This window comes from Centroberyx gerrardi, chromosome 19 (genome assembly GCF_048128805.1).
Source record: "Centroberyx gerrardi isolate f3 chromosome 19, fCenGer3.hap1.cur.20231027, whole genome shotgun sequence".
Lineage (NCBI taxonomy): Eukaryota > Metazoa > Chordata > Actinopteri > Beryciformes > Berycidae > Centroberyx > Centroberyx gerrardi.
The window spans coordinates 10,577,553-10,604,690 of record NC_136015.1 but is presented as its reverse complement, the minus strand read 5'-3'; the positions used below and the strand labels follow the sequence as shown (position 1 = coordinate 10,604,690).

General features: G+C 45.1%; 1 protein-coding gene across 2 annotated transcripts; it reads right to left on the bottom strand.

The window, feature by feature from the left end:
- Positions 1-4,440: 4,440 nt before the first annotated feature.
- On the bottom strand, positions 4,441-26,504 carry pals2b (protein associated with LIN7 2, MAGUK p55 family member b). 2 transcript variants are annotated; one of them, XM_071910751.2, is made up of 14 exons: positions 26,415-26,498; positions 19,309-19,377; positions 15,811-16,139; positions 12,193-12,293; positions 11,128-11,280; positions 10,237-10,389; positions 9,735-9,962; positions 8,310-8,441; positions 8,044-8,140; positions 7,611-7,679; positions 7,360-7,521; positions 6,624-6,826; positions 6,262-6,390; positions 4,441-5,732 (listed from the first exon to the last, which is right to left on the bottom strand). In XM_071910751.2, the coding sequence occupies exons 3-14, from the start codon at positions 15,953-15,955 to the stop codon at positions 5,556-5,558; spliced, it is 1,749 nt and encodes a 582-aa protein (XP_071766852.2). In that variant the 5' UTR covers positions 15,956-16,139; positions 19,309-19,377; positions 26,415-26,498; the 3' UTR covers positions 4,441-5,555. The 2 variants fall into 2 exon arrangements, with proteins under 2 accessions (XP_071766852.2, XP_078146532.1); XM_078290406.1 differs by lacking the exon at positions 15,811-16,139 and having other exon boundaries at positions 26,415-26,504.
- Positions 26,505-27,138: the final 634 nt, after the last annotated feature.

Genomic DNA, 27,138 nt, shown 5'->3' with positions numbered 1-27,138 from the left:
GACAAAAACAAGGCGCCAGTGCTCAGCAGAACCTGGGACTCGTTCACGAGGCAATACAAACTGTAGTCAAGACTGGATTATATAGTGACAAACGTGCCATCGTAATTGCTATTTCCTATAACGATGCGTTATTATCAATATTCCTGCATAATGGTGGCGGTGTTGTGGAGTGTTTGTTGCAGAGGAAAAGGAGCAAGGCTTGTTGGAATGTTGTATGTACAGCAATAATGTCTGAGCGTGGGCTGTGAGCTGTTGGTGATTATCTGGTTGTCTTTACACCGGTCGGTCTCTACAAGCAGGTCAAGGCAACTCTCCATAAGCATTAGAGTTAGCAAGACAATACTTTGCAAATGGGTAGAATAACAGAGTTCAGTTTCTGTATTAAATCACACGGCTGGTTTCCTTGACATCAAAGAGTCTTTATGGAGATCTACTGAATTTTAGGTCTGCATTGTTGTGTTCTCATGATGTTTTTGCTGGAACCAGCCTTTTTTCTTTTTTTAACAGAATGTAGAACTCTTAAGGTTTAATACTGGATAGAGCCACTCCAAGTGATCAAATGCCTACATTTCTCTGCCATGTTACCCAGTACTGCAATAAAATCAGGGAGTTTGTCCCTGTCTCTTACTCAATTTATTTCCGCTTTTCCTACGATTAACCAGATTCAATACCGTTTTGATAAGGTTAAAAGACGTAGTTTTGCATGCGACAATTTACAAAGGGAATATACACATTTGAACATACTTTGCAATGTCATAACATTGTGACTTCAACGAAAGGTACATATGAGGTTGTGTGGCAATTAACTTCAAATTCTTGTCATTTCTGTCTGAGCTGAAAACATCCAGTATGTTTGTAGTCGTTTTATGTGTGCCTTTATAGGATCTCTTCTCCATCTCCCCCAACGGTGGGTTTGCCAGTCCTTTTTACATATAGGATCGGCAAAATAGACAGCGCCACATAAAAAGAATTTCCATTTTAATTATCATGCAACCTTGAGTGTAGATGCTGCATAGAACGATCAGTATTTGTGTTTTGCACTTTCAAAGCAGTCTCAAAAAAAAAAATCGCCCATTTGAGGTCGGGCAGAAAGTAAAAAATAACTGACGAGGTATTTTATGCTATCGATAGGAATTATAAGGAATAATATGACTTTGAAGAGCTTTTCTAAAAAGGTTAAGATATATATATATATCTATATATATTCATGAAGTACCTCATAAGCCTGATATATGCTGCATTGACTTTTTCATTTATTTTTTTTTCTTTAGCGTACTTCATATTGTCCAATAACATTTTTAATTTCCCCCTTTGGCAGGTTTGAACGTCACAACAGGCTGTGCATATGCCATGACCAATTAATCCGATAGAGTTCTATTATACCATTAACAGGTGTAACGAAGCAGTGCGTTGCACCTTGTGGCCAAATGATTGTGTCGTTTATGCAATTTCTAAACACGCTTAATCTCATCAGAGTATTTCTCAATTGTAGCCACATCATTTTTCTGTGTTCTGTTTCTTTTGTTTGCATACGCTCTGTGTCTGTGTAGCCAAAAATATTGGGTTGAGGCGATGAAGAGTTGATGTGCACCAACCATCTGGCGAGACTCTGTGGTTTAATATGACTGTTGACTCAGGTATTGCCGTGAAAGGGCTGTATCTGCTTACTGTGTCCCTGTCCTAATTCTCCCCACACCTTTGTCTTAAAATAGCCTTAGATCTACACGTGAGGTACTTTGTTTCTATTATATTTGGCCTTAAAAGTTGAACAAATTATGCACTACAATTCCACAAACTTGCCAGAGAGCTTGATTCCCATTCTGACACATCTTTTTAGAAATCGCGTCATGTGTCATTGCCATGTTATCTACCTCCTATGAATGTAGGGGTGGTCCTGGAGTTGTAGTCCACTGCAAAACTTTTTTTTATGTTCTTATTGTTTTGTTTCTTATTTCTTTGAGAAATTTTGTTCATTTAGGGAAAACACTGACAATCATCTCTAGATTCTTTGCATTTTTCCTCGTTTGAAAAAAAATGTAAAATATTCCCCTAACTTCATTCATAGAACACAGTTTCCAGGACACTCCATTTTTCTGTTTTTTTTTTCCTCATTGGCCATTTTCATTATATACAGTACATTTTATTTTCTTTCATTGTAAGCCATGATGGAGAAGCAAAGTGACCAAAGTCTCTCTTGGCAAAGGCAGCGCTGCACAGCCGTGTGAATTCAAACCTCCCTTCATTTGTGTCATTTGAGCTCAGTCTCGAGTTTTTTTTTTCCTTATTTAAACCACGACATGCCAAAACTGAATTTGCTGTCATTCCTGTTATGGTGAGGGTCTTTATGTTGCTGATTTAATTTGTTCACATCCACTGCTAAGCTCCTTGTTCTTGTTGTCGTAAAGTATATGTGTAAGCTTTGATTTCTATTTTACATTTCCTTATTTTTGTTAACAATTATGCTTACAAAACACAAGATATGCTGTAAACCCTGTTAGGACATAATGTGAATACGTATCACTTAATATAGTTCACTCTTTGGCTTGACTGTAAGTTGCGTTAATTAATAAAAATGTAAAGTTTCTCCAGTCGTGTTTTGACTTTTCTCTTTAAAGAATTGCTTTCATTTGTTGTTTTCATGCTCAAGTTGAATCATTGTATTCATAATATTTTGAAATTGTCAGTTTTGAAAAAAACGTAATTTCCATTCAGTTATAAAATTACATTTGTGGATGTTCATTATTGAGATTCAGTTTTTAAAAATTCAATTTCAAGTTGACACTTACTCAAAAACCTTCCTCACCAGTTCCAAGAGTTGACCGACCTCTTCCAAATTTTGTTCCAGAGACTTTGGGAAAGTATGACTACTCCATCACACTAACTCCCAGGCAATGAGGGCCAAAGTTAATAAAATGAAATCATTTTTAAAAGACAAGACTCGTTCTGAAAAACCTTCACCAGAAGTTTGATTTGCAATTACTGCTGGCATGACACTGGTTTAGAAGGACGCCATTTTCCAGTATTTACCAGGAATGACTTTCTGGAAGAATCTGAAGACAACAGCCAGGGACGTCTCGGGGTAAAAAGGGTCAAATTAGACCTACTAGGCTTCTGAATGAACTGAAAATTAATGAAATGGCAAGACACTAACGATACACAGAACATGGTCGAAGAGCCTTTAGAGGACTGAGAGCAAACAAGATTAGCTGTCACACAGTGAAATGCATTGTAGTAACTTGCATTCATTGTCTGTGGACCTGCACAGTGACTCCTGGCAGGACGGGCTAATGAGCGTTTGGTCCGGTCGAGGCTCAAGAAAATACACAACTGGCTCTAATTGGGCATTTGCTCATGGATGCTACTCACACACTGAAAGCAGACATTCAGAATATACTCTACTGTGATACTTTCAGTATATAATGGCTTGAGCAAGTGTTATGCAGCAGTTCTGCAGAATTAATTGGCATTTTCATGTAGTAGCCTACATCTCTCTACAGTACATGTGTAACTCCATGGCATACACTGTCTTCTCATTTTCTGCTAATCACCTGTTTAATAATTTCAGAACACTTCTCACACCATAGTTTGAACCTTTTAGATCCACCTGTTGTAATGTTGTATAAGCTTTAGGCTGTAAAAAAAATCACCCATGGCATCGATTAGGCTACAACTCCCATGACTTTCTTTACTCAATTTCATACACTTCTTAATTCTAAAAATGTGCATTTGCTAATTTTTCATATTAGCAAGCTTACAGTATTCAATATTTGCCAGTAATTAATCTTATGAAGTAAAAATTAAATATTACACACTGATCTCAAAAGCAACTAGTTTGTGAGATTGATTAAACTTTATTCATTGCAATTTTACTGATAGAATTGTAATAACACAAATCTCTTGACATGGTTGATGTGAAAACACTATAAAAGACAGGAGGGCTATTTTCTAAAACAAGTGGCACAGCTTCACCCCAGGAATTTGCAGTTTGAAATGTTACACTGCAACGAATATATATTTAGTCACTTAGTAATGAATCTTAAATCTCATTTTCCTTAAACAAGTGAAAAGAATCTGCCTTTGGGGAAAGATATTCCACTTGCTTCCAATGCAGTTTCATCTGTTTCAAGAATTTCCTTCAAACAAATTGCAATATATTGAACTAAGGCAGATCAGTCTGCTAGTATCAAGATAATGTCATTTGATTCAAGAAAGTTTTTGAAAACAGTTGATTTGCATTAGAAACAAGTTAAATTATTTCACCTCACTGGTAGATTTCTTTCCACTTGTTTTAAGAAAAATAAGATTTTAAAACTCAATACTAGAATAAATGACTTGCGATGGATATTTTTTGCAGTGTAAAATGATTTTTTTCCTGTTGACTTTACTTGATGTTCCTTGATTCCTATTACATTAAACTATAAATTCATATTATACAGTTGGTGGATTTCAAACTTTATTTGGAGTATAATCAGGGCTTTGGCATACTGCGACACTGTAGATAAGGACCGTGTGGGGAGAGAGGGTATATGCCACATTCACAAATATAAAACATCTAACAAATTGGCTTATGTAGATAGTAGAAGGGATGGGCAATGACATTGCGATGGCCACATTTAGACACGCTGGCTGATAACAGGACAACTGAAAATAAAACAAAGGATCATGGGTGACCAAACACTCTAGAAATCACCACACCAATGAAAACTAGTGTAACAAAAACAAATCTAGACAAAATTAAAGATAAACTGGTGTAACACAGACACAGTGTTTGATCTGCTGAAAGTACATTATAAAGCTTTTTCTTTTACATACGCGAGGAAAAATGTGTACAAACCAATTCATTTCTGCCCAGTTTATGATTCTATGGAGGTCAGTGCTAGAAGATTTTAAGGTAGGCTACTTAAGAACAGTGGAGAATTCATTTGTATGGAGGTTAAGATAAAACACAGCTACACAGGCTTCTCCCACGTGGCCTTGATGTGTGACACTATCTGGTTTCTTTGGCAAAGACTGCTCAAAGTTCTGGATTCATCCGTCGCTTCTCCCCGTCTTCATCTTGAAGCTGCGATGGCAACGATAAACAAACTCTTCCTGGGTGTCCGTGAAGGAAAAACAAAAGTATTCGATCTCAGGGGGGGGGGAACAACTAAAAAAAAATCAAACATAACAACAGCAATAAATTAATTAAAAAATATGGCCCAAGTATTTGACCGGACACTTTTTTTTTTTTTTAATTCTCATCGGAATTCCACGTTGGTATGAATAGAAAGATCTTTCATAAAAAGTTACAAACACTAAAATAAATAAGCACTCTTTCCCTTTGAGTTTTGAGTAGAAAAAAAGTCGCCCGGCGCGCAGGCCCGAGGGGAGACGAACAGGACCGCCGAGAGAGGAGGAGTTGCTTTTCTTCTATTTGTTTTGCAGAAGGATCTCCAGCGACGAAGCTGCCCTCTGCTCCTCTTCCCTCGGCCTCTGCGGTCAGAAACACACGCATGCCTGCGGGTCAGTGTGACCCGGTCGGGGCGGGGCGGGGCGGGGTCAGGGCGGGGCGGGCCTCAGTACACCCAGTTCACCGGCACCCACTGCGGTTCAGTGCACAGTTTCTCCACGGCGGCCTGTAGCGCCTCGAAGGCCTTGTCCAGGTTGTCGTTGACGATGGTCAGGTCGAAGTAGTGGCTGTAAGCCCGCTGGATCCGGGCGCTCTCATCCACCGTCTTTCTCAGATCCACATCCTGGACACACACAAAGGACAGGTGAGTGTGTATGTGTGTGTGTGTGTGTGTGTAGACAAACTTCTGAGGATCTTTCACAAAGCAGTATTTGGGCACAAGATTTTTATTTGCTATTTATTTTGTCTATGCAAAAGATTTCACTCCCTGTGTCTTACTCAATCTTTCATACTTGAGCGTTCCTTTGCATGAAGACATAAACCTACGTTCTAAGTGTAGTCCTGCTGCTGTATAAGATCAGGTATATAAGGTATATAAGTATAATCTGAAAGCTTGTGGAAAATGCCACATCAACCATTAATCACATTGATCATCATCTTTCATCTTTAAGATGGCAGAATATTCGTATCCTCTATTCTCTGCTGCTGCAACGATCAAATTTACCCTCAACAATCAAAAAAGTTAATCTCATCCCATTAAAAACATTTCGTAACCCACAGAATTCGTAGTTACTTTCTTCAAATATTACAAATGCAATGGGTGAATTGTCTAATGTAAGCACGTGGCCGCACATGCGCGGGTGTGAACTGACCGTGAGCTGCTTGGTGGTGATGCCTGCGTCCACCACGGCTTTGTGCATGGCCTTGAGCGTGTCGAACTCCGGCGCCGCGATGAACACCACGTAGGGCATGAACTCTGCTGTTTTCAGCACCTTCAGAGCCTGGAGACACACAGCGGGCGACGTCACAGCCAAGACAAGAAAGTGGCATTGTGGAGAGTAAAGTTCTGCCCTCTGCATCCCCCAACAAAACCTTTCTCCTCCCCCAAAATCAATGTAATCTCCATACATCTGCTCTTAAACACTATAAACTTTCATCTTCTGAAGACACCCAACACTCCAAACATCTCGCCACTTCCAGCCCCCTCTGAAACTCTAAACCCTGGGCCTTGCACCTGTGGGTTGACATCCAGGATGCAGGTGCGCCCGGCGGCCACCACCTCGTGGATGGACTCGATCTTGGTGCCGTACAGGTTGCCGTCGTACTCGCCGTGCTCCAGGAAGCGGCCGGCCTTCACGTCCACCTCCATCTCCAGCCGCGTGGTGAAGTGGTAGGAGTTTCCATCCAGCTCGTCGTCGCGGGGCCGCCGCGAGGTGACTGCCGGAAGAGATATAGTCAATCAAAATGTTGTGACCTTTACCTCTCCTTTCATTTTTCTTCCACTGTTTGTTTCTACTGGGACCTTTGTAATACGCTTCAGAGTTTAAAAGGTCCAGTGCAATGAGAACTGCATCTCTCAATTTCATGGTATAATTTCCCAAAGGACCTGTTAATGTGAAGTTACCCAAATTATTATAACTTAAATTATAACAACTAAAATTCGAGACTCTCCCTCTGGTTGTCAACAGAATCAAACAGATTTAGAATTCTAATCTACTTCTTGGTGTAAATGATGTCACCTACAGTCAGGTTTTTATGAATGCTCTGATTGGTCCACAGTCTTCAATCATAGAGAAGATTTGGCTCTCGCTCTATCACTTTATACCATCCAACCATCAAAAACTGAAAAAATATATATATTGAAATTGTTGAAAACAGTCGGGCAGACTGGGACTGGCAGACTGAGGAGGAGTGACAGCAGGACAGGCGGAGGTGAAGACGGCGGTCTTGGCTTGGTGTCATGTACTCACAGGGAATAGTGGTGCCGTAGCGGGTGGGGTTGAGGACCACCAATCGGTTCTTCAGGCTGCGCCGGCCCACTCCCTGAGCACCAATCAGAACCAGCGTCTTCCTCTGGAAGGGCGGCATCTTCGCCACCTCCTCGTAGATCTGCAGCTCGTGTCTGTCGAACTCTGTCCGGTCACAATCACAGCACAGTTAGCCGATCGCAGAAAGGACACTGAAGAGGTCAGGCAACGGTAGAATGTGTGTTTCTTCTCACCTGCATTCTTGGCTGTTAGGTACATCATCTTCTTCTTCTTCTTTCCAGTTATTGTGCCACACAGGATCCCTAGAACACACGACTGGACATTTCTACACTTGTACATCTGTGCTATTGCACCAGCCGGCCACAAGGGGGCAGGAGTAAACCATTTTCTGTGAGTGTATCTTTGTTGGTAATATTGGCTACACAGGCTTTCTTGTCATAAATCCTTCTTAACTGGTGTAGGAATAGAGAAGTGACAGAGTTATGACAGCAACCCACTACAGAGACATTAGACCGATTCAACTATTTTACATCAGCATCGGTTTAGAGAAAGAGTGAAACAGAGGAAAGCTTTGGAACAGTGAGCTCTAACTAAAGCATCGCTCACTGTGTTAAGACAATGTGAGGGAAGAAATGACACCACCAACAGATGTATGCAGCGAGCTACCTGATCCATCAAAGTCTCGAGGGACGAAGGCTTTCCTCTTCTCCTCCAAGAACTGGCTGGGGATCAGTCCCGTGGCGCCACCCACCACATGGCATGCCTGGCACAGATCACAGATCAGTTCACAGATCAGTCCTGAAAACGTCTGCCGTTTGTGTCCCTGTGCTCTTTAGTGACAGAAACACAAAGGACAGCAGTGGAGGAAAGGACTTTGGCGTATTGAGATGCGGCCAACACCGAACCAGTGAGGCCGACGTGCGTCACCTCACCTGCCACCAGTTGGGATCCTCTCTGTTGACAATCTGAAGGATGTCGCCTCTCTTGAAGGCCATCCCCGCCTCTCGGCAGGGGATCAGGTTGTCGCTGGCTGGGTTGTAGTCAAAGTGTGGTCGCACGTACACCTATGGAGAAGAGATGCGGATTTCACATCATTACTGACTCCCTATACGGAGAGAGATCACCGCCAAAATCTGAAAGCTCAGTTTTGAATCTTTGCAGGAATTAATTGTGGTTGAGGTTCTGTGGTCATAAGAAACTTTTGCACACTTAAAAAAAAAAAACGCAAAAAAGATCAGGCTTTTCTTGCCCTGATGAAGACATTATGGTTGAAACATGTTGGCACTAAGCCATGACAATAAAGGCTTTTTAAATTTCAGGTTTTTAGTCTCTTCCCTCTTTACTGGATTTAGAGTACCTTGGAGAATTTACTTTTTTTTCTCACTGGAGGCTTTCAATCTTAGAGCTAGTATCTCAGTTTTCTATAGATTGCATTCCTGTTCCCAATGAGCACCTATAAACCTAAGGACTTCACTACTTTTTCACAATCCACAAGATCACCAAGTGTTACTTCTGTTAAGATCAGGCTGATGTTTGGATACAAAACACACATGGTGCACAGTTTGGAGCATTTACAGGCACACACACGCACTCACATACACACACACACGACTGGAAAACAAAGAGGGCTTAAGGTCAGCGTCATAATGTCTCACACATTCTGACACCCAGTCATTGTGGCTCATTCACACCCATTATATTGGATGTCTAACGCTGCACCCGATACAGCCGTTCACGCCGCGCCAACAGCGGAGGCGTTTGCCAAGAGGGGGTAAGCACTCTGGTCAGTGTATTAGCTTACACAAGCAGCCAGAGGAAGCAATAAAACAAGCCAGTAAAATATACTGCGTATCACGCCCTGAGCAAGGGAGCGTGAGGAGATTGCGCATAATGTCCCATTCCGTTTTATTGCTATTCATTCCATTTAAGACTTATTAGCATTCCTGTTCCATGTGAAAAAAGTCTATTTGTTTAGAATACATAATATCTTTGGAATTTATAACTTGGGAATCATAACGGGTGGAGGCATCATTGGGGAGGGCATGTCCGCATTAGAGGGGAAATATCTAAAAATGTACTGTACTTTCCATGTGAGAGAGCGCATGAGATTACAGTAAGCGTGTGTGTGCGTGTGTGTGTGTGTGTAGCATGTGCCCAGAGAAAGAAAGAGCGAATCTGACCCAGATAGCATGTGGAGTGTTATTAATAGGGCTCCCAGGGTTCACATTCCTGCGCAGGGGATTGTGGGATGGCCGTAGGACACATCACCAGCCCCATACCACCGCCCAACATCTGCAACTATTACATAACTAGGTGTGTTTGTGTCGTGCATGCGTGTATATCGTGTGTGTGTGTACCTGCGGCGGGGCCGGAGCGTCTCGGTAGCTCGGCAGGATCTTCAGTGTGATTCCCCCGCTGCAGTCCTTCAGCATCTCCTGCAGCTCGGTGGGGTTGTTGCCGACGTCCTTCCCGTTCACCTCCTTGATGATGTCGCCCACGTGCAGCAGGCCCTGCCTGTCGATCATGCCGCCGTGGAGGATTCTGGCAATGACCAGGTCATCTTTCTCCACGCGGAACGTCACGCCCTGAGGGGACAGGACAGGGCGAGGGGTGAGGAACGGGTAGAATAGGGATGAGTGGAATGATGTCTATTCTCCGCTATCCACTTATGCACATTAGCATGCATTACACACACACATTTACTCACTTCACCCACAATCCCACTGCAATGACATCTACACACAAACACTCGCTCTCACTCCATTGGCAACCTCTCCTCTCCATCTATATCCACACACACACACACACACACACATACGCAAACCCGTTCAGAACCAGACGGTCTCCGCCTCTCCTCACCAGCGGCTCTCCAGCCTTCTTCCGGATGCCAATCATGCGCACGGCGTCGGCCTGCATCAGAGCGCTGTTCACCGCCGCGTCATTGGCCATCTCAGCCGGGGGCGGGACTTCGTAACACTTGGAGGCCACGATGTCGTGCGCCTCCAGAAGAGACTGAGAGAGGTGAAGAAAGAGCGAGGGAGAGAGGAGGACGTTAGTGATGCTCAAATCATGTCAAGGAAATGGTGACCAGATGTTTTAAGGAAAGAATTGTCAGTTGTCGGATCTTCCCGTCAGCACTTAAATGCAGCGTAATAGTTATGGCTAAAAATGCTAACCAAATGCTAACAAACAGACAGACAGACAGGGGTGAAAACATAACATCAAAACTCATACACTCAATACATGATGTAATATCTGTTTCCCTCACTTGCTCTCTCTCTTCTCCCCTCTCGATCTCTCCCTCCCTCCCTTTCTCTCTCTCAGTAGGTCAACAGGGTCTTATCCTTGAGCTTACAGCACAGAGGGCTCCGATTGGTGCAGAGGCTTTGCTCGGCTCAAAAATCGAACTCCTATTGGTCTAGCCTGTGTAGCCTGTCTATCCCCCGGGAGGTCCCGGGATAGAGGTTAGTGTTCTAGTGGTGTATGAGGATGGGATCCAAAACATCGGCTCTGTACTACTACAACTACAGTCAAAACATTACAATTATGGGCTGATTTTAAGGTTCGCTGTACTGTACTGTACTGTGCACTAAGCCCAGGGTTTTAAAGCTAAACCCTGGTGCATATAAACGTGTTACAGAATTCTGGTCTTCACATAATACAGAACAGCGGTACTACAAACCAGTGGCGTACCTATCTGTGTGTGTGTGTGTGTGTACGAATGCACGTGTGTGTGTCCCTCTGTCTCACCTGGAAGTGCGGCTCCTGCAGGATCCTGGACAGCTCGGCCGCGCTGTCGTCCTTCACGCTGAGGCTGTTGATGTCGCCCAGGATCTCCGTCACCAGCTCCACGTTGTTGTCCTGCACCGCCTCCAGCTTCACCTCCTCCAGCCGCTCGTGGGCCTGCGAGGGACGGACGGGGGCAAGGGTTAAAGGTCAGGGAGTGCCCGTCACAGATGTGGAAGAGAATTGGGATAGGTTGTAGCTGTGGTGTTCTTGTGATTCTCTTAAGCTGGTTCTTACTGGTCTCTGTTTAGTTGTGTAAGAGTTGAATGAATGGAGCTTTGCTTTCCTGCGCCATGTTGTCAAAGGGGATCGTGTGTTAGTGTTTGATGACATTGTATTGGATTCTACATGTAGTTATATTGTCTACATGTAGTTATATCGTGTTTACTTGTTAAAGTCAAAGGAGTATATTAAGTCTAATCATCTGTTGTCTCTAAATGAACTTCAAGGATGAAAGTTTTAACTGGCCTGCCAGCCCGTGGTCAGTACTGTTCAGCCCAGGCTGGTGTGAAATTGTCTTCACTCCACAGATCTTAAAATGGAGACTAATGGAGAAGAAAGCTGGGAGAGCGCCAGTGGAAGTCAGATGGCAGAGAATGACATCAGCCAGTCTAGCGGGGACTACAGCTGCCCTCTAACTGACCTTACTACATGCTGCACTTGCTACAGCTGTGAGGGAGTGTGTGGGTGTGGGTGTATGTGTGCAAACAGAAAAGGAAAGCCAGTCTGTGTGCAGAGGCATGGCAGTGCGTGCACTGTCAGTGAAAAAGTTGCACCGTTGCACCTTTTATCACTGAAGCTGTACCATTTTGTCACTGACAGGATGTGTGCACTGGTATAACGATGAATCAACGTGCGCTGCATCCTGAGCGCTGTGCGTTAGTGGAAGCCTTACTGTACCTGAGCACCTTAGCCACAGCAAGCAGAGCGCTGCTGGGAGCGGAGCAGGGCGGGGAGCTGGCTAGCAGTTAATCTCTGTGCTGCTCAGCCCTACCTATGTGTGTGTGCTACCTTGGCGAGGGAGCGTACAATGGGACTCTCCATGATGCCGCGCAGGAAGAGCAGGTCGATGTCTTTGGCCCCCGTGGAGGTAGGCAGCTCGCCCAGGTTATCCAGCACCTGCTGCATGGCTGGACCGAGGGGTGAGAGAGGGAGAGAGAGAGGGGGAGAGAGAGAGAGAGAAAGAGAGACAGAGAGAGAGAGAGACAGAGAGACAGAGAGAAAGAGAGACAGAGAGAGAGAGAGAGAGAGACAGAGAGACAGAGAGAAAGAGAGAGAGTTAACCATGCGTGAAAGTCATGCAAAGCAAAGATGACATTAAGAGACACTGTAGTGGCTGAGAGGGTGAGCAGTTCACACCGATCAGCCTCTAACTCAGATGTTACACAGTCTAAGCAAAACAATAACAAAAACATAGTAGTTATAGTAATTCAAATTGAGAGAGACAGAGAGAGAGAGAGTGAGAGTGCAATTTCTAATACGTTAGTGCTATATAATGATGCTAAGAAGCCCCTTCCGTAGTTTTGAGAAGTTTTGAAAGGTTTTGCGACCTTGATCAGCCATGATTGTGGTCCATTCACTCTCTTCCTGGGTAGTTCTGTAGACAACTAACAAGCTGATGGTCCAAAACATCAAATTCAATCTAAAATCCAGCACTTGTGTGCTCCATCCGGAGGTCAGACTAGTCCGTTCAGAATGACCTATGTTTGTGTTTAGTTTGGAACAAGCTTGCAGTCCATTGGCTGTTAATGATGTTTGATGTACAAAGCCGAAGCACAAAATGACATTAAATCAGTTTTACTGATTCAAATGTTCTCAAACAAATGAACTCCATTGAGTGTCCTGTCCTGTGCTCAGAGAGAGAGAGAGAGAGAGAGAGAGAGAGAGAGAGAGAGAGAGAGAGAGAGAGAGAGAGAGAGAGAGAGAGAGAGAGAGAGAGAGAGAGAGAGAGAGAGAGATGTGGACTCTGTAGGTATCAGCTAGCTAACACCCTAATGCCAGGGTCTCAAAGCCCATGTAAGCCCATGTAAGACACTTAAAGCCCTGAGAACGTGTGTGTGTGTGTGTGTACTGTGTGTGTGAGTGTGCTGTGTGTTTATACACTTATGTTACGTCCAGTCAGCACTGGTAAACAGTTGAATCACCATGAGACTTTTCTCTCTCTCTTTCTCATACACTCACTCTATATTTTGCTCTACTAGTCTAGTATTACTCTTTAGCCTTAGCTCATGTTCCATGTCCTAAAGTCAAGTAATACTTGAGTTTTGTTTAAAAAAAGACTCTTACAAAATAATTGCTGCCATGAAAGAAACACATGATGAAATACTGTTGACGTTGCTAGGTCATGATGAGGTATTTGTGCAAAAATGAATTATCTGCACTTTTTAAAATATTGATTAATAAACTTGGGTTAGCATTTTTTCCAAAATGTATATGCCGTTTTGGAATGAAACCTTTCACTCATAAATGATGAATCTCTTTTGCATCCAAAAAACTGTCAAATCAGTCAAACCGCAGCTTGACAATGTCATTTTGTATCGCAAAAGATACTGTATATCTATTCATCATACATACACTATTAGCATAACTGTATGATTAAGAGGGTAGAGGGAGGCTGGTGAAGACACAAATCACCTCACAGTGAGGGGAAGTCAGGGCACGGCTTGCTGCCAGAGAGCACAGACAGACTGCATAAACAGTAGGCTCCATGCAAAAACAAACCTTAAATATTTATGATCCTCTTTAAGAAGGGCAAGTGAGGGAGTGAGTTTAAAACTGCTTTGCAGACTATTAACCCTGACTGTACACTCGTAAAACAACATATATAAACACATATTTACTGCATGAAAGGACAGAAAGACAGTCTAAAACTTTTATATATATATATATATATATATATATATATATATATATACATATAGGAATAGGCTAGTTTGTTCCTATTCCGGCACCCACACAGTCCCTCACAAGCCAGAATAAATACACAGTCTCAAAGCAGAGCTGTAATTGTAGTAAACTCACCCACACACAACCGTGTGCAAGCATAAAAACAAGCATTAAACCACCCCCTTGATTGCATATGTACACTGACACACAATAACACACACACACACACACGCGCACACATATACACACACACACACACACACTTATGAATAGTAATGGCCCAAGCTCCTGAAATTCAGAAAACTATAATGTGCTTTCAAATTCCACACAGGAAAGCTGAGTTTTCACACACACTCACACACACACACACACACACACACACACACACGTATAACTGCATAACTGTACTTCTGTCAGGAGTCTAATGAAAAGTCTAAAATGTGCTGTGCTGTGCTGTGCTGCGCTGTGCTGTGCTGCACTGCGCTTTGTGTGTGTGTGTGTGTGTGTGTGTGTGTGTGTAACATCACTTCACCACAACCACCTCTCTAAACATTATGTGACACAGGAGACACTGAAGCAGAGGACCCAAAGTCAAAACTAACCTCTCATACTCGAATAGATCCGACTACAAAAACCTCAAACACACACACATCCACCCACACAAACACACACCAGTTGGATCCTGCCTGCTTCTTGTTTGTGCGCTCCACGCTGACCTTTACCCTCTTGGTCAGATCATTGTGTCACTGTGTCCCCGACCACAGGAATGTTTGTTCATCCCGGCCAGTCCCCCGCCCCCTGCCACGTGTGCTTGTGTGTACATTACTCAAACCCACAAGCAACCAAGAGATGCTTTTCTACCCAGCGAGAGATGGGAGATGGACTAACGCCTCCTACATGAAATCTTTATAATCCTATGGAATATGGCATGCAGAAACGGGCGGGTGCCAGCTCTACGAAGCCTGAAGGAGTCATAAAAGCTAAGAGACTAAAGTACTAGACAATGTAACTTTTAGAGACTTTTCCAGCTGTTTCATTCATCCACATAATGACTCATCTTGCTGTACCTGTACTTAAGTCTTCCCCCTGTGGCACTCTATTTGTCCTCAGTCCTCAGTCTGCCAAACGCCTCTCTCCACCTAACCGTGTGGCATGCGGTGAATATCAACGCCGTGACTCCCTGCTTACGAATTCCTAACTTTATTTCTCCAGGAATGCAGGACAAATCCCATGAGCAAAGATCTGGCAACCCGTACTATACCCGATAACATCATTCTTTTGCTCACAGATGGAGATCTGAAGCATCCCGAGAACTGCGGCTCTCACCTTGACTGGTGCAAAAGTGAAACCGCTCATATCAAAACAGGTTTCAGCGGCGCAGGTTAAGGGCTGACAAAACAAACCACCTCCGGGAGGAAAAAAAAGCCCCCCCCTCTCACCAAAAACACTTCCAAAGGATTGTCAAAACCCGTATCTCTCTGGATGGTAGAAAAATGTGGCAGCCGCATCTCTGCCAAGTCTTCATCCCCACACCGCTACAGCTTTCTATCACAACTGCTGGAAGATTACAATACCTGGCAACCAAGCCTGTCTCCAAACTCTAATCTGTGGATTATACATTTTTCAAACAACCCTTCCATCAATCCCTCTCCCGTCTCCATTCGACATCCCACACCCAGCCACAAACTACAGTATCTCCATATTATCCATCTGTCCTACTTCCCAAATATGGGACACCCCTCCTCCTCCTGCTTTCCTCACCTCCAGACGGATCTGGTCCCTGGGTGGGCTGGGCGGCAGGGGGCCCCTCCCCGGCAGGCTGTCCTGTGGCGGCCACATCGGCAGGGGGCGTCACCTCCTCCTCCCGCACCCCATTGGGACAGGCATCCTCCATAGCCATCACCATCACCACCTTCCTTGTTTCCAGCCTTCCTTCCTTCCTTCCCTCCTTCCTGCTGTTCTTCCCTCCTGCTGCCACACGTACGCTAACGCTAACCACTAGTAAAGCGCCCCGAGATCGACAGTAGTTCGGCTGCAACTGTGTCTTCTGTCCTCCGCCTCCAATCCTCGTCTCTGGCGCCGCTGACCCGCTAAACTCCCAGAAACACAGAGAATACAGAGGGAGAGAGGGGATTGAGGGCAGAGAACGAGAGAGAGAGAGAGAAAGAGAGAGACGGACACAAAGAGAGCCGCAATAGAGTGGGATTAAGAGGGGGATATTAAGAGACGAGGAGGAAAAAGGAGCAGTGAGGAGGAAGAAAGATGGGAAGAGGGGGAGAGGTGGAGGTGCCAAAGATAAGGATGAGACAAGTTCAGAGAGACAGACATAAAGAGAGAGAGGGAGAGAGAGAGAGAGAAGAGGAGAGAGACGGAGGTAGATAGCTGGCTCGCATACACAGATGTGGACACGCGTTCAGTGGTCGTCAGTCCCCTCCCTCGACACTGGCTTTAATACCTTCCCCTCCTAACCCTCACCCACCCCGCTGAACACACACACACACACACACACACACACATAATCCCACAATCCTCTCCTGCTGTTGAGGGCTTGCTTGAGTACCCCTCCTCTTGTTTCCCCCGATCCTGTCTCCACCCCGCCCAAAGTCGTGCACCCCCTCTTGTCTAGACAGAGGGACACACACACACACACACACACACACACACACATACACACACACACCAGTTGGCTGTGTCATTATGTAAGTAATCTTACATAAGTGTTACTGAAGGGGCCTGACCCTAGATTCCCATTCTTTCCCCCTTCTTGCCCCCTACCTTCAAACGAACTCCTTAACCACCCCTTCCGACCTCTCTCTCTCCCTCTCTCTCTCTCCCCCCCCCTCCTCTCCCCCCCCCTCCTCCTCCAGGCAGGGGGTCATTCACACTGCTCTGCGTTCGGACAGTCCACTAGTTGGCACCCTGCCGCAGTAATGTGCAGAATCTCTCAGCGTGTGCAGATTGCGTTGGTACGAATTCCCTCAGCAGGCGGCCGCCTCCCCAAGCAGCATGTGTCAGCCTGATAGAAGCTGTTTCTCGCTCTCATTCCCTCTTTGAATTAATGTCCCCTTTCTGCCTGCTTTTCTCTATGTCAATGGAGCTGTATGCACATTTTTGGGGGTGCAGCAGCATAAGCATAAGAAGGACACCCATGCACCTAAATATGTTTGGGCTCGGCACTGGGTGCACTACCTTCTAGACATTCTGCCCTGTTTTATGCGAACATGATGGCAGATTATTATTATTGTACAAAGTATGCATGGATGAACACATTAAAGCAAGGCAGTGTTTGAATGAAAGGACAAAGAGCATGGAGCCAGCAGGTCCTTAATGAGTGTTGACGCATAGATCTGTGAGTTACAGTCATATTATCTGTGATTAAAAATCGTTGTCTGACCCATTCAACCCTTTCATACCTCCAACCCATCAGTTTACCCACAACAGCTACAACATCATATAACATGATACAACTGCCGGAGCGCAGCAGAGATTCAGTGGCTGCGCTCCCCCAATCTGTTGCCATACCAAGGCTATCAAGATGTACAAGCAAACAGAGCCAGCCCATACAGCCCGGCGTTTACAGTCATCCAAGATAAGACTCCTCCCCTTTTGTGTCCTCCGTGGAGCCCTTCCCACAGTGACGCAGCTGAACTGTAAGAGGAGATGATCTCTAGGCTTTAATCCGCCCCGCCCCGCCCTCCACCACCACCAGTCAGCCCCTCCCCCAACTCGGACGCGGGATTTTAATCCGGCCACGAAAGCACGGGATTACAGAATCTCTCTCTCTCTCTGTTTCTCTCACCATATCCACGGTTAAAACATCTCTACATGTCTACAGTATGATACATCGCCTGGTTTGGCAATGGTTTGCTGTTGTACAGTAGGGCAACAGGGTGGCCTGGTGCAGCAGTTCTCAACTGTGATCCCTTAAAACCAAGCCATGCCCCGTCACAGGCTGCATATGCAGAGTGGTGAACAGTTCAACCAAAGAATGATTTTCCCATTTTCAGGTTGTTTCATTTGATTATGAGAGGAGGCCTAGAGGCTGAACAATTCAGTATTTCATGAGAAAAAGGAAAAATTGGAGAAAAATAAGAAAAGATCGGCATGATAATAAATTTGTACAGGAGAAATATGTTTTTTTTGCCTATGCCATAAATCATCTTGTGACCTCCCAAAATTATCTCGCGAACCCCTGGAGGGTCCTGACCCCCCAGGTTGAGAACCACTGGCCTAGTGACAACCTGAGTTTAAGCCTTGTATTGGGAAACATCCACCCTGCTTGTGCAAGACACTGAATCCCTGCCAGCTCCAGGAGTGCTGTTCTGTAGCTGAGCCTGACCTCTGACCTCTCTGTGGAGGGGGGGGGATCAATAGCGTATTACATTATTGTTATTATCAGTGGAGAATAAGATAAATGAGCCTCATAACAAATGCCAGTTCACAGTCTGTTGATCAAACATGAGGCTATCCGATTGTTTCCCTCTTGAAAAAGAGAAGATGAGAGCCGATGTCACACAGAGTTTGACTGCGGCAGAACAGCTGTGAGAGGAGAAAACAGCACTCTGTCCATAACAAAGCATCATGGGATATCACCACAGATTTTAGGAAAAGAACTGATCACCAAACTCCACATGATGCTGTTTCTTAGCAATGAGTCTATGTTGAGTTAAATAACATTGAGTGATCTTCTTCTTGTTATTGTGTTATTATTAATAAACTATGTTCTGTATTAGCATGTAAATAGCACTGAGCAAGCTGGAGGAAGCTTACAGTAGTAAATTTAACTTGACACATACTGACAAAAATATAAAACATGGTTCCCAACAAGCTGTACTCTGAATAGATGACCCTGAGGCCAAGAACTTAATAGATGCCCCTCCAGCCAATCATAATCCAGTACTCTCCCAGGCCCTGGTGTAGGGTTTATATGCAATAAATGTTCTTACATGTACTTATATACATCCACTGTTGTCATATGAAAACCATGGAACTTCAAATGTTTTTCTGTTTTTTAGATAAACGCTGACATGGCCCTTGAGCAAGTGCTGAGCAAGTGTCATGACCCTGTAACCCATAGTGTGTGTGTTCAAAAACACATGTAGGGAAACCAGACACTGTATTCCTGAAAGGTTGTCTTTTTGGAGGTGCAACATTTTCATTAAACAGCAGAGACACAGTACATCCACACTTCATGTCTGTGTGCAAAGAACATTTTCCTAAATGTCTCCAGTGTGTCGGGGGGGGGGGAGTTGTGTTTACCTGTGCCGGTCGGTGTAGCCCAACCCTCCCAGTGGTCCTACTGGCTGCTCATCAGTCAACCTTGGAGACCTAGAGAGAGAGAGAGAGAGAGAGAGAGAGAGAGAGAGAGAGAGAGAGATAGAGAGAGAGAGAGAGAGAGAGAGAGAGAGAGAGAGAGAGAGAGAGAGAGAGAGAGAGAGAGAGAGAGATGTCTGTAAGTAAGTTTGTTCATAAGCTGCTCATCTTTATGAGGCACACTAGTTTTCATTCCCCACACGTGAGCCCCACAGAAGAGCACACAACTCACACACACACACACACACACACACACACACACACAATGGATTGTTACAATCATGTATGTCATCCCTGTCTCTCGTAAGATAGGAATCTGTTGTTCCTTCAGAATGACACATAGCCATTGAGAAGCGTTCATTGTCCTCAGCTATTCAAGGATGCTCGCATCATCAACTGGCGCCACGCCATCAACACAGTAAATGATCACTATTCTCTGAAACTAATGACACGGCATTACGCATTCATTCACAACAAGACTTTCACTTTCACTTGCGGGCTCACACACATGCAGACACACCCTCTCTATTTGTATCATGTATACATACACACAAACACACACATACACCTCTCTCACACACATAGATGGCTTGGTATTTTTGCATTACCCCCTTCTTCTCAAGAACACCCCCCCCCCCAACACACACACACACACACACACACACACACACACACACTCCCACCCCTTCTGTCCCTGTGGTACTGACAGTAAATTGTTTAAAACATCATCTGTCTAATAAAACCGCGGAGGTTTGGCAGCGCTAAGCCCGCCCGTGCTCCTCTGAATAGACTATTATGAAATGGACCATTAGAAAATGCAAGCCAGCAAAAAAAAAATGAAATAGTGTGATTACAAATAACCGATGCCTCCACTCACCCACGAAACAATAGATTATCACTCTTACATGCTTCATTTCCCTCTCTCTCCCTTTCTCTCTCTCCCTCTCTCTCTCTCTCTCTCTCACTCTCGGGAGGGCAGGGTAGCCCGGTGGTTGGGAAGACCGTCCTGTAACCAGAAGGTCACAGGTTCTATCCCAGCAAAAGACAAGTAAGCCACGCTGTTCCCCTACCTGCTCACTCAATGTCACTCTGGATAAAAGCATCAGCTGAATACCTAAAAATGTCAAATGTCTCTCTCTCTCTCTCTGTCTGTAAATTTGTTTCCATTAACCCCTGTCGCACTCAGAAGGAGATCAAACTCCTCAGTTGACCTTTGACCTTACGCTCCTCCCTGGTCTGGGTCATGCCAACACGTCCCCTTCTGCACGATCAGGCCAGTTCCCAAGTGCTTTAACATTTGCGACGCTCGTTAAAGGCAATCACAACAGGTGGTGTGGTTTATCCAGTGTAGCCCTTTACTTCATCCCATGTTACTTTCATCCCTCTTTACTCTACGGGAGGCTTTCTTCTTTTCACTAGCAGCTAATTGGTCCATTATTGCATGAGGGAAAGAGAGAGAGAGAGAGAGAGAGAGAGAGAGAGAGAGGGGAGGAAAGAGGGTGTGAGACAGAGAGAGAGAGAAAGGCTTGAGAGGTCGATTCATTACGCAACGCAGATTACAATCAGGGGCGGCACGCTCATTGGAAGTGAAAGATATCCCTTGGAAGAATGTTAATGGAGCCAAAGCCACTCTGGCAATTCCTCATCAAATCATCTGCACCGCGGAGCAGGAGCAGGAGCAGGAGCAGGAGCCGGGCCAATCAAAGGTCCGAGCGGAAAAAGGGGGAGGAAACAGATAGAGAGATGGAAAAAACGGACTAAAAAAAGATGAAAGGGGTCACAATCTGGTTTTAGCGGAAAGGATAAGAGGGGCAGAGTGACGTGAGAGCTTTTCGGGAGGAGGCGCAGCGGAGATTTAGAGCAAACTCCCCAAAGATAGTAAAGGATACACGCAGGAAAGATAAAACACACATTAGCAGTCATGGGGGAGTAGAGCGAGAGAGAGAGAGCATGAATCCTTAAAGAATAGGTAGAGTTGCGGGGGAAAAGCCTCTCATGTTTTTAAAAAAAGGGGGGAGGGTGAGAGGAGGAGGAGAAGAGGGAGGAGAGGGAAGAGATGAAGGAGTCTTGGGAGAAGAAAGATTGGAGGGAGTGGCTGTCTCTGAATACAAAAGCCTTCATAATCTGTTTACACTGTTTCTGCAAACAGCGAGGTGACTGTAATTCCTCTACTAATAGAAAATCTTGTTATGTCTTTGTGTCTCAATGGCTATGAATGATTTATGTGAATTTGCTTTAAATAGAATAGATGTGAAAGGATGGACCCACACACTCGCACACACACACACACACACTCGCACGCAAAAGCCCGGTCATCTCAAGGACCAAGAACTGGGTTGCAGCATGTGGTGAAATGTTTCAGCGGCCAGGTCAGTCTGTCTCATAGTGATTGCAACATGCCACTGAGCATGCGCTGGACTCTGGGCTCCCCTGATGTCCTGTTGCACCTCTTTCCACCTTCTGGAACAGAGGGAGAATAACCAGGAAGTGGCCACCAGTAATCCAGGCTGCCATTGGCCGGTCCGCAGAAGGGGACGAGCCAACCAACGCCCTCCCACTGCCCCAGGTTGCCAAGCAGTCAGATGACGGACAGCCCATGAAAGAGGGATTACGGAGGATCAGGTCTGTTTTTGTACAAAACGCAGCAAGAGATCATCACTGCCTCACACATGTGTGCGTGTGTGTGTGTGCATGCCATGAAAAGCACAGGCAGGCATCACAAGCCGCACGGCTGTAATTCCTCCAGTTACAGTCACGCTAGCAGAAAATCTCACTTTACCTCTGTCGCAATGCCTTTTGTGAATTTGCTTCAAGTAGCCTTGGTTGGAGTACAATGTGCGCTGCATCCCTTGGGGTCATGGGATACACACACACTCACACACACACAGTCAAGTCTACAGGGCCTCCATCTTCAAGGAACTTCAAGGAACTTCAATTCACGGCTACGTAGGCTGACAAACAAACAAATAAGTGAGGGTGACCCTATTACCCCTCTCTCTCTCTCTCTCCCTCTCTCTCTCTCTCTCCCTCTCTCTCCCTCTCCCTCTCCCTCTCTCTCTCTCTCTCTCTCTCTCTCCCTCTCCCTCTCCCTCTCTCTCCCTCTCCCCCCCAGTGCAGCACAGAGCCAGAGGCGCAGGGCACTCAGAGCAGCCGTCACTCTCGGTTTCTCTCACTGACTTGAGAATCACAAAGGAGGCCAGTAAGCTCCATCTTGCCTGGGAGCCCAGATGTCGTCCCGCTGGGCCGAGGCCTTGCTCTGACTCCTGGGGTAGCAAAGAGCAATTAGGGAACGTTGCTGAGCACAGCTACAGCCTGCCCACTGACTGTGTGACTCCATTTTGGCGCTGAGTGCTAGGGGACACAGATAGTGGGGGAAGCGGTATGCGTGTGTGTGTGTGTGTGTGTATGTGTGTGTGTGTGTGTGTGTGTGATTGGCTATGAACATGAATACCCCACACCCCACACCGTCCAGCCAGTCACCCATCACCCCCTGCCTCCAGACAAACCATATGTAGGTCACTCCATGTGTTAGCATGGCCCCTCAATAAGAGGATTACACTGCTACCACCAAGATGGCCATCTTGGCCCATTATTATCAGCGTAATACTAATCATAATTATGTTTTTTTTTCACTATAGTTATCACTCCATCATCATTGCAGCTGTTGATGCTGCTGTCTATAGAAAGTTGATGAAATCAGCACACTCCTAGCTGCCGTCTCACCATTTATTGTGAAAAAATTGGGAGTTTTCGTCACAATAAGTGGTGAGACAGCAGCTTTTACCAACTTTCTGCTGATTCATGCTCAACCCAGCAACTATACTGCATGTGGGTACTTATCTCTACTCTTCACCTGCTATCCAGATTATTACCATTAAACACAAACATGCCCGTCGTTGCATCACCGCACTCTGCTGCCTCTACCAGTCACCGAAAATTATCTCATTCAACACTTCGGTGATGCTACAACCGACGCACATTTCTGGGATGTTTGCGGTTTGGCTCGCCGCTTTGGAAGATGTAATTACATCCGCAGCTCGTCAAAGCCCTCTGCGCTTAATGAGCAGCGATCTTAATGAGCGCCCCATGACATAATTCATCGCCTCACATGACCATGCCTGCCTCTCCTCAGTCTCTTCCCTCCCAGATGTCGGTTACTGACTATTAGTATATATATATATATATATATATATATATATATATATATATATATATATATATATAGATAGATAGATAGATAGATAGATAGATAGATAGAGAGAGAGAGAGAGAGAGAGAGAGAGAGAGAGAGAGAGAGAGAGAGAGAGAGAGAGAGAGAGAGAGAGTGTGTTGTGGGAGGGTGGGGGTGATGCAACTGCACTTAACATGACTGCAAATGAGAAAACTGATGTATGATGATGGATGATAAAAAATGTTGATGGTGAGAAGGGAGGGAGAGGAAGAGAGTGGACTAAGGAAAAGAAATGAGAGGAGAGTTAAAAGCGTATCTTTCCAACGCAGCCTGTTATGTAAGGACAGCAGGGTGAAATAAGGCTTCTACCAGTCATCACCAACTAAGTTCACCGGCAACAACCAAGTGTGTTTGCCTTTGCCCAGTTCATCTCATATTTTTTTAAAGTGGATTAAGAATTCACATGTGTTATCCCTTATCCCCAACTTCCTCCTAAAGCTAGAAGCCATAGAACCAGGACTATAACCTGCGGCCTGGAGCTGCTGTGGTGAAAATGAATGTTACTTTTGATTTGGTACATTCCTAGAATGCTTGCCTGAACTTTTACAACCACATGAACTTTATATGATCTCGGTGCAGATGAGTTTTTGTCAGAAAATGAGTCGTTCCCTCTCAAAGGTGTCCTAGATACTGCCTCGGTCACCTTTCCCATCTTTTCTAATGTGTTCTCTGTGGAGTTTTAGAACAGTGTGGCATCACAGATTCAGCTCCTCTTCCTTGTTTCAGCCAATGGGGAGAGCAGAAGGTGATTTCTATGTAAGATCGAACCGCGTTATGGAGTGCAGAAAACATAATTTATTGTTTATCTGCAGTGGTATGCCCCTTTAAGGCCTTAGTGGTAGATGGAATTCGATGAATCAGCACCGGGCTGCAGCAAAAACTGACAAATACATATGCTTACTCTTGGCAACTAGCAATGCTCACACAAAGTTCAGATCTGTTCAACATAATTGTTCTTCTCCGTGTGGGTTGGTCAATTAGTCATGGTGTTTTCCTGGCAGTGAATTACCTCATAATAACTGGTCTGGGGTCAGCTTTCTATCAAATCTACCGGTGGTATAGAGTGCTGCCGGGGAGGGAGAGTTGATTATAGGTGTGGAGATAACTGCGGTGTTTGCCCTCTGATACATCTGTTGCTCATCCCTGGGAGGTTTGAGTCACTCCAGGTACATGTGTGTGTGTGTGTGTGTGTGTGTGTGTGTGTGTGTGTGTGTGTGTGTGTGTGTGTGTCTCCCTTTCCTTCCTCCTTTTCCCATTCTGTCCCTCCCATAGCTGCGTATTAATAATGGAAAAGTAGATGCATCTGAGTCCTCGGGCTTGGTCTTTGCATGACTCACTGACATCTCTCATATGTTCCACCATGGGTTGCAGTCATGCACATGCTAAACTTGAAATTCATGTTTCTCCTGTCCTGCTGACCGTGCATATGAGGGCTTACACCTTAACTTTGTACCAAACTATTCCACCTAACAGTAAAGGTCATTTCGGAGCCCTGCCTGACTCCCATAAGGCTAAATGAATACTCTGGTCCGGGGATTGCCGTTTTGCTCTAATGCACTAAATGGTCTAGGTCTCCTTCCCTTCCCCATTTTGTTCTTCCTATTAGCTTTAACAAATCTAATTAAGCCCTATTATCCTATGAAAAGGAAGAGAGAAAGACCCATAAACTCTAGTTTAGCTGCAACAGGATCCACGGTGGCCTTCTCAGGTGGCATGATGGGCTAGTGGCCTGTCCTAGCCCCTCCCTAAGGATCCCCGAGGATGTTGCGTATATGCATGGGCTTCCCCCATCACGTGCACGAGGCTAAACAGTTTATAGGCCTCGCCAAGTGACCCCGCGCTCCTGAGCGTGGAAGTGCACTAAGATTCATTGAAAGCCGCAGCCCGTTGTGATAAATGCATGGTTTTATGTTTCGATTAAGCACTCATATAAATTGGCTTTGACATGGTGTTAGTACATTATTATTCGATGGTGCACTCATACATCTCAGTGGAGGACAAAAAAAATCAATAGCACCGTCTGGCTGCGCCTCCGGTCGGGCAGCCTGTGCCAAGCCACCGGTTCCCCTCTCCCTTTTCATTCAGCATCAGCTCGATACAAACAATGCCTTGTTGTTGTGAAAGCGTTGCCAGAAGACAAAACGTTTTCCCTGGCGCGGGTACTACTGTACGTGGCTCAGTGCTGCGTTGTAGTAAGTGCGCTCCCCGTGTTTTCTGAAGTCCACCACCCCGCTGCTGGTAGATATTGCAGTCTATCATTTTGGGACGGTGGCGCGTCCCAACCCCCTAGCAGCACTCATCCTGTCAGCACTAACCCACAGCTCTTTTCTCTCCCCACGGATCCATATATCACGGTTCCGACGCACGGTCAGATCCGTGTGCCAGACAGATCCGTGCGCCTGACCCATGCGCCACATCCGTGCCAAATGGTTGCGCCGTTTTGGCTGTCCAGACAACTCTAAATTCACACTGATCCCACCACACGTGCGGCCATTTTTGTTACCCATCCGAGCCATTGTGGCGTGCGCACACTTACGGCTACAACCTACAACCCCGGCCACTGTATCCTTCCTCATGACATGCAGGAAAGAGGAAAGGGACGCGTCCGATTTCACAATAGGCGCTCAACGCACACAGTCAAGCCTTTCCCAATAAAGCTCCTGCTCACGGCAGAGCGGGCTCTATGGGGGGAAGCTTCCCTTCTGTCAAAGTCTTGCTGCACCTTAAACACGGCAAAGTGTCTTTCTCTTTCATTTGCATGCGAGGGAACGCGTGAATTTGAATTGGCAAGTCTTGAATATGATCATGAGCAGTGTCTTACCTGTTAATTGTGCGTGTGAGTTCGCGGTAGTCCACCGACTGTCCCGGTTGGACATTCAAACCCCCCTCAGCTGTCTGTCCTGGTCCCGCAGCAGACTACCAGAGAATACGGTGCCAATCAAACTAAAAAGCCCCGCCTCTTCCAGTGACGTCATATGCCATAGACCAATGCAAGTCGAGGTTCAACCCTCGCATAACTGAGTACATTGTAGTAACCTCTTTCATGATGTTACTAATTGATACATTGAATATTACATTGTCATGCGCTCATCCATTCACATAAATATATTTTATTCATATGATTTCAAATGCATTACTATCTCTTACGTAAAAGAACTATAGTAATCCTATAATCAATTTGAGAAAGATGCTACAAGATCACAGCAAAACTATAAGTCCCTATAATACTATAGCCTACTGATAGAAATGAAAAAACAAAGTGCGACAAGATATTAACTCGCTGTAGACTACCAGAGATACACAATAAAGCCCTCTAGGAATGTTATAGTGACGGGAGATAAAACAACAAACAAACAAACAAAAAAACAACAACAATATTATAAAAGTAGGCTACAGTAGGCTCACTATAAAATCACTGTCGAATACCATAGACACACTATAAGTCCCTATTGGAATATATAGTAATTTCTCTTTAGGAACCACTGGTATATCCACACGCTAAAACAATGTATGAAGGTTAAAAGAGAAGTTCCACACCACGGCCG